At 55.0% G+C, this 11,446-nt stretch overlaps 1 protein-coding gene across 1 annotated transcript; it reads right to left on the bottom strand.

Annotated features, from left to right (window-relative positions):
• Positions 1-292: 292 nt before the first annotated feature.
• LOC101516443 (speedy protein E4-like) lies at positions 293-4,842 on the bottom strand. The gene is made up of 10 exons (XM_012928559.2): positions 4,788-4,842; positions 3,942-4,085; positions 3,024-3,119; positions 2,735-2,851; positions 2,407-2,583; positions 1,539-1,597; positions 1,317-1,402; positions 822-996; positions 646-740; positions 293-612 (listed from the first exon to the last, which is right to left on the bottom strand). The coding sequence occupies exons 1-9, from the start codon at positions 4,840-4,842 to the stop codon at positions 681-683; spliced, it is 969 nt and encodes a 322-aa protein (XP_012784013.2). The 3' UTR covers positions 293-612; positions 646-680.
• Between the last annotated feature and the right edge of the window lie 6,604 nt (positions 4,843-11,446).

The following is an 11,446-nucleotide window of genomic DNA, read 5'->3' as shown; positions in this document are numbered from 1 at the left end:
CCTAAGCTGTGCCACCTCCCCCATCACCCCTCACCAGGCTGGGCTTCCAGAACACCACCTCGATCACTTCCTGAGCACCAGCATTCCTGCCTGCCTTTTAGGAGGCAGTGACAAATGAATTCTTCCTTCCACACACTTCTGTCCTTGTGCTCCCTCGGGTATTTAGCCACCTTAGTTTTTCTGAGGCCAGAAGGGCCTGGGAACTGCTTCTGTTTCTTGACAAGACACAGCATGTTCTCCACGGACCCAGCCTGGCACAGCCTTGCTGTATGTAGCAGCAGGACACCACACGTGGAAGGACAGTGTAACATTTATTTGCTTTTCTCCTACCAAGAGCCACAGTGGCAGCAGCTCCGTTTTCTAGTAGGGGTGGGCATCAGTGTTGGTCCTGGATGGACACCTGTAGTTTCCAACTCTGATCAGAAGCCTGCAGTCAGGCGCTTGGGAGCATTACTGCACGCACAGCGCGTGATTCCTTGGGAGGACTTGGATCAGCGACACCTTTCCAGAGTCCTGTCTGTGACACCGAGTGACAGACCGCCTCCTCACGCCTGCTCATTTTGTTGTTGTTTTTTGGGGGGCACCAAAGAGGGGGCTGGGACCCACACTCACCTGGCCGGCAGCGCCTCCCCCCACCGCGGCCACACCACCTGCCAGGAGGCGTTCCCAAGCCTGGGAACCTAGGGAGCGCACTGGCGCTCCCGGCCCCAGACCCAGTGGTGTGGATTCTGGGCCTGTATCTGCCAAGGAAATGCACAGGGGGTGAGTGCAGGTGGGGGTAAGGGCCCAGCCTCCCCCACCGTGTGCCCCCGCACACCCACCTCCTCACATAGCTCCGGGGTGACCCAGGCGCGGTGGTCCATGGCGTGGAAGAACTCCATCTTCAGCTTCAGGAACTCCTTGTAGAGATCTGGCCAGTGCTCCTTGCCCAGCAGGAACTGGAAGATGCTGCGCTTTGACGTGGGGTTGTCCTCCTCCATGTCAGAGGCGATATAGCTGCCAGCAGGAGTGGGGAGCAAGAAGCAACCTCAGGCAGGGCTGGAGGGAGAGGCCTCATGCCCAGGGCAAGTGTGTGTTCAGGACAATGGGCTTGGGGAAACCAACGCTATAGGTGACCCCATTTCCCAAGGGAACTTGGTCTCTACATTCAGCATCTCAGGGCCTCTTTCTCCCCACTGCCCCTCGCCCCCACAGCCTTGCAGCTGGGGTGGTAATGGGCTTGGCACAAGGGGCGTCGCTGAACCTCCCCTTCCCCTGGCGGGGGAGACTGGGGAGTTTGTGTTTATTTTAGGGTTGGTCCGCAAGGGGGCGCTCACAGGGCCAGGAAGAAATGGATTCTGTTGTAGAGGTGTCCTGGCAGCCCCACGCGGCCAAAGTACTCCACCACCATGGCCAGCAGGTACTGTGGGGACGGAGTGAGCACCCTGAGGTGCCTGGAGCGCCCACCGTGGCCCCTTGCTCCTCTCCTCTCCTGCAGGCCCAGCCCAACATCGCCCCTCCCAACCCCCGGCCTGCCAGAGGCACCTGGCTACAGGTACCTTGTCAGACACTTTGAGGAAGATGTCTGCTTCCAAGAAGCTCTGGATTACAGGGTCCTCTGGAAGGGAGAGAAGGATCGTGAGACTGGTGGAGTCCCTCGGTGTGTGTGGTGAGGAGGAGGTGAGCAGCTGCTCGGACAGCTGTGGCCCTGGCCCCCGGCCCGGCCCGGGTCACAGCCTCTCACACACTGATGACCCTTGGCTGCGGGATGTAAATTTGGTTCCGGAATCGTTCACACAGGGTCACCGTGGGATGTGATGAATGTGTTCAGGCTGCAGAACTTGACTCTGTTCTCTGAAGGACAGCAATTGGCCTCAACACTAAGAGCCCACAGGACCCCTGGCCTCTGCCACGGGGCGTGGCTTCAGCTGCCAGGCTGGCAGTGCTGGGGACCGGGAGCCCCAACTCCCTGGAGTCCTCCCTGCTCCAGGGAAGATGTTAGGATTAGCCGAAATCACTGTGGCACGGGTGGCTGAACCACTGCCCATGCTGCCTTGTTCATGCTAACCTGAGTTAGCACACTTGTGCCTCTGCCATCCTGTGCTGCAAGGAGAAGGTTCCACAGTGCCACTGGCTGTGCCCCTGGCCTTCCCAGCCACCCGGACTGTGTTCCTGTTGATGACCCAGTCTGTGTCGTTCAGTTACAGCAACAGAAAGTGGACTAGAATAAACAGTGCGACTCTCTAGCAGGTTGACCAGAGGGAATCAGGGGCTGCGACAGGAACCACCCAGCACATCCACAACAGGACCAGAGCGTGCTCTGGAGCTTGACGGGGTTCAGAGGGAGGTGTCTGAGCCCCCACCCCTCCCTGCAGCTCTCTGTCCAGGAGGGCCGCCCCGGACGCTCTGCCCGCCCGCAGAGCACACCTAGCAGTCGGTAGAAAGCCTCTTGGTCCTCCAGGCGGTAACTGGGTCTTCTCCTCTTGTTCATTCTGAGTTTCGTTCCCTCGACGTGATTGACAGTCCATATGTTCTTCCTCTGGCCCCTCCTTCTCCAGGACTTCAGGCCGGAGACAGAGGGCGGGGAGCTGTTCCTACTGAGAGCTGCGGGAACCCAAACATGGTGGTGAGTGAACGAAGCACGCGTGGGAGGGCCTGGCCTGTCCCTTGCAGTTCAGGCCTTGCTCTGTGAGGACAGGAGGTGGTCGATTGGCAGTAGAGGCGAGGAAGTCGCGGGGTGACTGAGGGCACACACCTGCCTTGGCGTCTGCCAGTTTCCTTGTCTCTGGGTCCCTCTTCTCCCTGGTTGCTTGCTCAGGATCAGCCACTGAAGGGGCAGGACTGGAGGCCACCGGGCTGTTGTCCTGGGACGCTGCAGGGACAGAGGACTGTGCTTGACACCCAGGGACGCACCCTGGCCACGCTGGGCTCTGCGCGGCTCCCTCACCTGGAGGGTTTTAACCTGAGCCATCTTGGGACGCGAGAGGAGCCTGATGATGGACTCTGGGCATCTGTCCCCAGGGCCCCCAATGACTGGGGTTTACCTGTCTTCCTTTGGCAGAGGGCGCCCTCTGGCGCCTCCTCCTGTACATTGCCTCCACTGGAGGACACTGTGGAGAGAAGTCTAGTGTCTTCCATTGCTGCAAAAGTGAATGAGAATTGGGCTTGGCGGTGTGACCTAGTGGCTAAGGTTCTCGCCTTGATCCCATATGGCCGCTGGTTCTGATCCCGGCAGCTCCACTTCCTCTCTATCTCTCCTCCTCTCAGTATATCTGACTTTGTAATGGAAATAAAATAAATCTTTAAAAAAAAAAAAAAAGTGAATGAGAATCGGTCTCCTGATTCGCCTGCCCTCCTTTTCCGCAACCCTGCAGAACTGCACTCAGGAGGCCAGAGGGCAGAGGGCAGAGGATGGGCTGGTGCTGGGCCATAATGGGCCTTCATCTTTACTCAGGCAAAGATGAGGGCGAAGGGCCTGGGGCCTGGCACACCCGCCTTCCTGCTCACACACATCCCCTTGGCTCTGACCCCATCTGTGCTGGGTTCTGCTGGCATTGAACGATCTCTGAGGCAGCTGCTGTGGGTCTCAGAGGGATCCCCTCTTCTCTGAGTGTTAGCTGTCCTGATGAGCTACTGTCAGTTCACGGGCAGTTTAAGCCTGGCCAGAGTGACTCACTCCCATCCGAAATGGCCCTGGGTGAGCTCGAGGCTGCGGGGTTTGCCTTGCTCATCCTCAGGGCTCCTTCCTGCAGTTCCACATTATTCTGAACCTCCCCAGCACCTCTCTTGTTCTCTCTCCCCCTGCCAAGTTCAAGACGTGTTTCTATTCCTGCTGTGTGACTGGGCTAAGCTTCCTACAGCTTCTGAGACCCCTTGGAGGAGTATGGGTCAGACCCAAGATCCAGTCTACCGCAGAGAAGGGTGGGCGCCCACAGGGCTACCGAAGCTGGGTTTCTGCTTACCCAGAGCAGAGTCCCACAACAGGGCGAGAAGAGCACTGACCGTATCCAAGTGTCCAGGGCTCAAACGGCTGCCAGGATTCCGGAGCCCCCGTCCTGATTCACTGATGACATCACCCCATTCCGCAAAGCACTGCTCTTTGGTATCTGAAAAGAATTCAAAGAAAAAGGCCGCGAGCCCCCAGGGGGAAGGGACTGGAGCATAATGTCACCTTCATTTATTATAAGATGACCACCATTGAAAGAAGGCGAGGGAGAGGGGGAGAGAGTGAGAGCAAGAGCCTTTCCATCCGCTATCCCCCAGCTGCCTGCAGCAGCCGGGGCTGAGCCACGCCCAATCCAGGAGGCAGGAGCAGAAACACCATCTGGGTGTCCCAAGTGAGTGCCAGGGACTCAAGCACTTGAGCCATCAACTGCTACCTCCAGGGTCATGTTAGCAGGACTCCATGCTGGGCACTTGCGTAAGGGATGTAGGCATCTGAAATAGCAGGTTGGGTCCGGCACAGTAGCCTAGCAGCTAAAATCCTCCCCTTGCATATGCCCCGGGATCCCATATGGGTACCAGTCTAATCCCAGCTGCCCTGCTTCCCATCCAGCTCCCTGCTTGTGGCCTGGGAAAGCAGTTGAGGACGGCCCAAAGCCTTGGGACGCTGCAACTCCGTGAGAGAGCCTGAGAAGCTCCTGGCTGCTGGCTTCAGATGGGCTCAGTTCTGGCTGTTGTGGCCACTTGGGGAGTGAATCATCAGATGGAAGATTTTCCTCTCTGTCTCTCCTCCTCTCTGTATATCTAACTTTCCAACAAAAATAAAAAATCTTTAAAAAAATTTAAAAATGAAATAGTTGTCTAACCTATGGCAGCATGATGTCCAATTCCAAGACTACCCTCCTGCACTTCAAATCTCATGTTGCATTTAATCAAACAGATTGAATGATTCTAGATGACCTGACACATCCATGTTTCGGAAAGTTGAGAGGTTGCATAATTAAAAGGTGATTACTCCTTCATTCACCACAGAAATTGTTCATGTTGTTTATTTTATTCTATTTTATGTGCATCATATTGTTATGAGAATTTTTAAATTTGTATATTTTGAAATACAGATCCTCATGCAGAGGTCCCGTAAACCCCATTCACCAAAATCTTCCCAGTGCCAACAACTGGCACAGTCCTGGTAAATACCGTAACAGGCAACGGAGCTTGTGGCTACCGAGAGACAAGTTCCGGGTCCAGGACTCGGCTCTGTCGACACCCTCACGGTCACCGCTGTGTGACAAGACCCCTGGTGCCTTGCACTGACCCTGCAGACTGAAAGGCCTGTCTCATTACCATCAGGCCCGAGTGGGACGCCCGGATGTTAGCTGGCCTTGTCTAATGTCACCGGGCAGTGATGGTTTGGTGGGCACTGGAGAGTGGAGGTGGCAGGGCACTCCTTACAACCAGGGGAAGGTGAACGTCTGGATTTTCCACCATCCTGGCTAATTTGTATAAGACAGATGTCTGAAAAGTGACATGATTTCTGCCACCCCCAAAATCCAATATTTAGTTGGGATGGGTAGCTGTGGTGTAGAAGTCACAGACCTTCTCCGGATCCTTTGGGCAGACACAGAGCTTTCCTTGAAGCCCTGTCTGGGCTGGGTAGTGCTTCTGGCTTCTCCAGCACTCACTCCAAGACTTGAGAAGGTGAGAGGAAAATTCTGAGAACCCACCGTCCTTCAACACGGCCTGGGGTCCTTACGCAGTCTCTGTACTTCCAGCCTTCACCTGGTTTCTTCATGTTTTCAGGACTCTCCAGAGGTGGAGTGGAGAGGTTCGTCTTTTCCACCTTGCCTGTAACGAGAAGTCCAGGAGAATAGCTTTTTTTTTTTTTTTAATTAAAATTTGAGTTTTTAAATAAAGCCATTGTGGATCACAAACTTCATTCAACAGAGGAAGTGGTGGGTGCGAAGGCAGCCTGGAGGAGGAAACAGGGCCTCTCATCAGGAAGAAATGGAATCTGAGAACGTGTGTGATGATGGTTGCACGCACTCCCTCTTCCCTTTGCTCCGTCCCTTGTTGGACCTCATAGTAGAACGGGCAGATGACATCAGTTAGCCTGTCATCCCTGGGCTGGGGCTGAGTCGGAGGCATCTGTGTTTAAGAAAGCAAAGAATTCTGATCACCAATCAAAGAAAAGTGCTTGGGCACGTACATCTCACACAGGCTGTGCCGAGTAAACAAACACATCTCACATAGAATCTGTCCGAATCTCTACGAGGAAGTCTTTGAAATGCCCGTGAAAAATCTGAGGCCTGTGGATCGGCGGTGTGGAGCAGGGAGGTAAGCCACCGCTTGTGATGCTGGCAGCCCACCCTGCTCCCTGCTGCCTGCCAGTGCACCTGGGAAAGCAGCAGAGGATGGCCCAGATGCTTGGGCCCCTGTCCCCATGTGGAGGGACAGGAAGAAGCTCCTGTCTTTAGCTTGTTCCAGACTTGGACACTGCCCCCCTCTGGGGAGTGAACCAGCTCATCAAAGCTCCCCACTTCTCTCTCTGTCTCTCCCTCTCCATACAACTCTGTTTTTTCATATAAACAAATCTAAAAATGAAAATCCATCATGAATGAAGTTCAAAAGTTTTTAAATGAAAGTAAAACTTTATCGCATTTTCCACAAATGTTTGGAAACACCTAATCTCACATACATAGCACCATTGACATGAAACAGAGAGCAGATATATGGTTCCGGTTTGGGCGCGGGAGGTCGCTATGGTTACGGAAGAGACAGTGTGAGGATGCCGGCTAGGGAAGTGCTGTGTGTGTGTGTGTGTGTGTGTGTGTGTGTGTGTGATGGTCACATGAATCACACGCAAAAAAAAACCTCTCACTCACACTCACGCTCACAGACACACATACACGGCCACCAGAGTGCATGTGAAAGTCAGTGAGTTCACCAGGCAGAAACTTCCCTTACCCTGGGGGGTGTTGGTTATGACTCCGTAGCTGTGCAAGCTGTCACCGTGGGGAACACTGGTGGAGGATCTAAGGGGTCTCTGCATTAGTTCTTATCACAGTAGCCTAGTTAGTAATGATTCCATAACCAAACCTTAAAAAAAAAAAAAAGATTTATTTACTTTTATTTGAAAAGCAGAGTTACAGAGGAGAGACATTTTTCATCTGCTGGCTCACTCCCCAAATGGCCGCAGCAGTTAGAGCTGGGCCAGGCAGAAGCTGAGAGCCAGCAGCCGCTTCCCGGCCTGCCACGTGGGTGCAGGGAGTCAAGCACTTGGGCCGTCCTCCACTGCGTCCCCAGGCTGTAAACCGGGAGCTACACAGTAAGGGGAGCAACCAGGACATGAACTCGCACCCATATGTGTTGTTGGTGCTGCAGGCTGAGGCTTTGTTTGCTATGTGGGCCCCCAAATCAAATCTTTTTAAAAAGGGAAAAAAGAAAGAATTTTGAGAGGGCCTGCATGCAGGCTTGGTGGCTAATCAATCCTTGGACTTGCAGTGCTGGCATCCCGAATGGTCGCCTGTTCATGTCCTGGCAGCCCCGCTTCCCATCCAGCTCCCTGCCTGTGGCCTGGGAAAGCAGTTGAGGACTACTTGGGGCCCTGCACCCATATGGGAGACTGGGAAGAAGTTCCTGGGCGTGGACCATCGGATGGAAGATCTTTCTCTCTGTGTCTCCTCCTCTCTATATATCTGCCTTTCCAATAAAAATAAATAAATATTTTTAAAATTAAAAAAAGAAAAATAAATAAATATTACAACAACAACAACAAAAAAACCCCAAACCAAACCAAAACAAAAAAGAAATTTGCAGCTTTGCACCCCTGCCTAGCAATCCCCCTTTCCTGCCCAGGCTTTCTTACTCTTCCCTGGTGTCAGCAAAAAGGAAATGGCCACCCTCACTGGGCCTCTGCCCCAGGGTCTGTGGTGTACACAGCAAATTGTTTTCTTCTTGATTGTAGAAGGAGAATGGGAGGTGTTTTCCTCACGTGTGCCGTTGCGTGAGGTATAACTTTGTTATTCTGGGGTCTTGGCGAGAATCCGGGTTCCTCAGCTCCGGGAGGCGGGGCGGATGAGGTGAGGCGCCTGGGGGCCGGCGGGGAGGCCAGCAGAGGCCGGCGGGGAGGCCAGCCGGGAGGCCTCCTGGGGTCCCCGCCCTGCTTCCCCTGGAGATGGCTGGGAACCGTCCACAGCCCGCGGGCTCTGCTGCGGCTCCTGCTAGCTGGGCGCGGGGCCGGCCCGCACTCCCCTTGCGGCTGAGGGAGCTGGCCAGGCCGCCCTCGCGCTGCCCCTCATTGGGCGGCCTGGTCCCGGGCCTCAGGAGGCCGCAGGGCGACCCAGGCGAGCGCGACCCAGGGCGGCCAGCGCGCGGCTCCACGCGGCCGTCCCACGCTGGGCTGCGGGAGACTTCTTCCCGCGCCAGTGCAGCCAAAGGCCGAATCCCTGGCCCCCGGACCTGCGGGGAGCGCCGGCAGCCGTGAACTTCTGCACGGGTGGGCTGCGAGGCCTGCGGCCCCGGCTCTGGTCGCCTCGGAGCGCCCCCTCGTCGGAAGAGCAGCTGTGAGCGCAGGCCCCGGGGCTGCGTGGACGTCAGTGAGCACGAAGAGGTAGGCCCGTGATGGCTGCGTGCAGGCTCTCCCCCCTGAGTCGCGATTCCGTACAACAGCCCCTTGCATGGCATTTGCTTTTGTCAGCAATCTAGACATGATCTGAAGGAAGTGAGAAGATGTATGTGAATTGTCTAAACCCTTGGCGTTTTATGTAAGTGTCTTGAGCACCTGCAGAATGGAGCTAGCCACCCTGGGTACCAGGGTACCAGGGTGGCTGCCCCTTTCTAGAAAGCTCTGTTTCTTCTGGTTTTCTAGTCTCAGTCACCCACCCAGGGGTGGCAGGGCTGCCCCGTGGCACCCTCCCCCGTGTAGCATGGCTCGGTTTGTGTTCTTGATGTGGAGGGCTCACGCACTGTCGGCGCCCTCCCCTCGGCGTAAACACCGCCTTCTTAAGGGGCATGTCACAAGGTGGCAGGTGATAGGTCCTCTTGCCTAGGAGGTGCCGATGTGTGATTTTGGGTCTGCCGCCCCAGCCCCATTTGAGGTTTGTGCTGGAGAACCGTGAGGTCCTGCTGTGTGGGCTGAGGTGCCGGGCTCAGGGTGCTGGCCATGGTTTCTGAGTTCTGCAGCTTCAGGAGGTGCTGGTGGCGGTGGCAGCAGCTCCTTACCGGTCAGGGCCCTCTCTCTCCCACACCCCGTGATTGGTGTGTGTCTTTATCCGGTAATAAGCCATTTAGGCCTAGCACTAGCATGAGGGGCGTTGGTTGTTCACAAGTGGAAACTACGCCCCACCGGTCGGCTTTGGGCTGTTGGGAAGTGGAACACCAACTCTGGTCTTTGGGCGCCCCCTGGGGGCCGGAAATGGGACCGACCTGGCCAGGAGACCCGAGTCCTTCAGAGGACGCGGTCTCTCTCCTTGAGAGCAAGAATCGGGGCTGGAATGCCAAGGGTCCGGCCTTTCCCAGGCGGCCCCTCATGTGCCTGCGACTCTGCTTGCAATTGCTGGTATCTGTCTGACCGGCTAGGGTTCTGTCACCTCCTTCGCCTTTTGCCTTTTCGATTGGTGGGTGAGTCCACACACACCCATGTACATGTATGTGAGTATGTGTGAGTGTGTGTTCATCAGTGGAAAGCACGCACAACAGGAGGTGCACAAGTCACTCGCCGGACCCACACTGCTTGGCGTGTCCAGTGTGTGTCCATGGGCACGGGTGGGGTGGTCAGGCGGAGCCTCAGCAGCCGCCCTGCCAAGCCTCCCTTGTCATTCTTGACCTCAAGAAGGTCCTCGGCCTGGGTCACCCCGAGTTCTGCTGGCCTTCGTCGCCTGGTGGCCGGGCTCTGATTAAGCTGGCCTTCTCATTTTCTTGCCTCTGTGGCACCCGTAAATGGCTGATCATTTCTTGAATGGCAGAAACAAGTCGCTGTTTAGTTTTGGCAGAAACACAGTGGGCTAAAAAGGGACCAAGGAGGTGCAGCTTTTTGCCCCGCCGCTTAACTGCGGTGCCTTCAGATTCCCCACGTTCTCTCAGCTGTAACAGGCTTGATAAAGTTGGGGTGACTTAGGGAAACGGCTAAGGGACTTAACCTCTCTGAATTTTGTTTCTTTGTGAGAAACAGGAGTAGGGGGATTGGACAAGATTCTGTCAACTGTCATTTCTTTTTTTAAAGATTTATTTTATTTTTATTGGAAAGTCATATATAGAGAGGAGGAGACACAGACAAGATCTTCCGTCCATTGATTCACTCCCAAAGTGGCTGCAATGGCCAGAACTGAGCCGATCTGAAGCCAGGTGCCTGGAGCTTCCCCTGGGTCTCCCACGTGGTTGCAGGGTGCCAAGGCTTTGGGTCCGTCCTCGACTGCTTTCCCAGGCCGCAAGCAGGGAACTGGATGGGAAGCGGGGCCGCTGGGATTAGAACTGGTGCCCATATGGGATCCCGACGTGTGCAAGGCAAGGAGTTTAACTGCTAGACTACCGTGCTGGGTCTGTCAACTGCCATTTTTAATGCCTGCATTTCCAGAAATTGTCCTGATACATTTTACTGTTAGATAAGAAGGATGTTTGCCTGCTGGGGCTGGGGACACAGGCTGCCTTCCTGAGCTTGTGTGTTCCCGTCTCCAATGCAAACCCATGCTTTCCCCTTCTGCTTCTGCCCCCACAGCCCTCCTACACCAGCCGCTCCACTTGGTGCCAGATTTCTTTTAAAGTCACGTTATTGGAAGAGCTTTTTATTAGTCCCATCTTCCAGTTTCCTGTGCACTTGTTTTTTTTTTTTTTCCTCACATGGGGCTTAATGCCCAGGGGTGTGTGTGAGAATGGAGCAGGGAGTTTCCACCCAAATGCTGCCTGGATATGTGGGCCTTGCTCTCCTTGGGGGAGAGGCAACATCTCTTCCTCCCTGCCCAGCCTTCAGGAGTGTCCTGGAGACCCAGAATGAGAATGGGGCTGTCAGACAGCATTGATGGCTACAAAGTATTGGATGAAGGATCAGCTCTGTGGGTTCTCCATGGCTTTCCCAGGTGCTTGGGCAGGGAGCTGGATTGAAGTGGAGCAGCCAGGACTTGAACCGGTGCCCATATGGAATGCGGTGCTGCAGGCACAGCACTGACCCCTTAACTGAGTTTTTAAAATGCACCCCTCAGGAGTGTGGCTCTGGGGGTGGCCTTGCCTGGAAGGGTCCCGCTGGTTGCCAACATTGAAACCCCATGGTGAGACTCTGGAGTGACATCATGATTTAAGATCAGTTACAAAATGTTGGGAGACAGAGGTAGATACAGATGGACGATATTGGCACACTCCAACCCACTAGTGTGCTCCCTAAAACCCTAAAATGGGCAAGGAGTGGGCCAGGAGCCAGGAATCCCACCCAGGTCTGTCATGTGTGTGACTGGGTCCAGTCATATGGACTGTCACCTGCTATATGAGTTGTGACCCAAGAAACAGCCAAATGTGTGTTGATGTCATGCATGCCCTC

The sequence above is a fragment of the Ochotona princeps genome, chromosome 8 (genome assembly GCF_030435755.1).
Source record: "Ochotona princeps isolate mOchPri1 chromosome 8, mOchPri1.hap1, whole genome shotgun sequence".
Lineage (NCBI taxonomy): Eukaryota > Metazoa > Chordata > Mammalia > Lagomorpha > Ochotonidae > Ochotona > Ochotona princeps.
The sequence above is the reverse complement of the archived record's forward strand: the minus strand, read 5'-3'. Positions and strand labels throughout refer to the sequence as shown.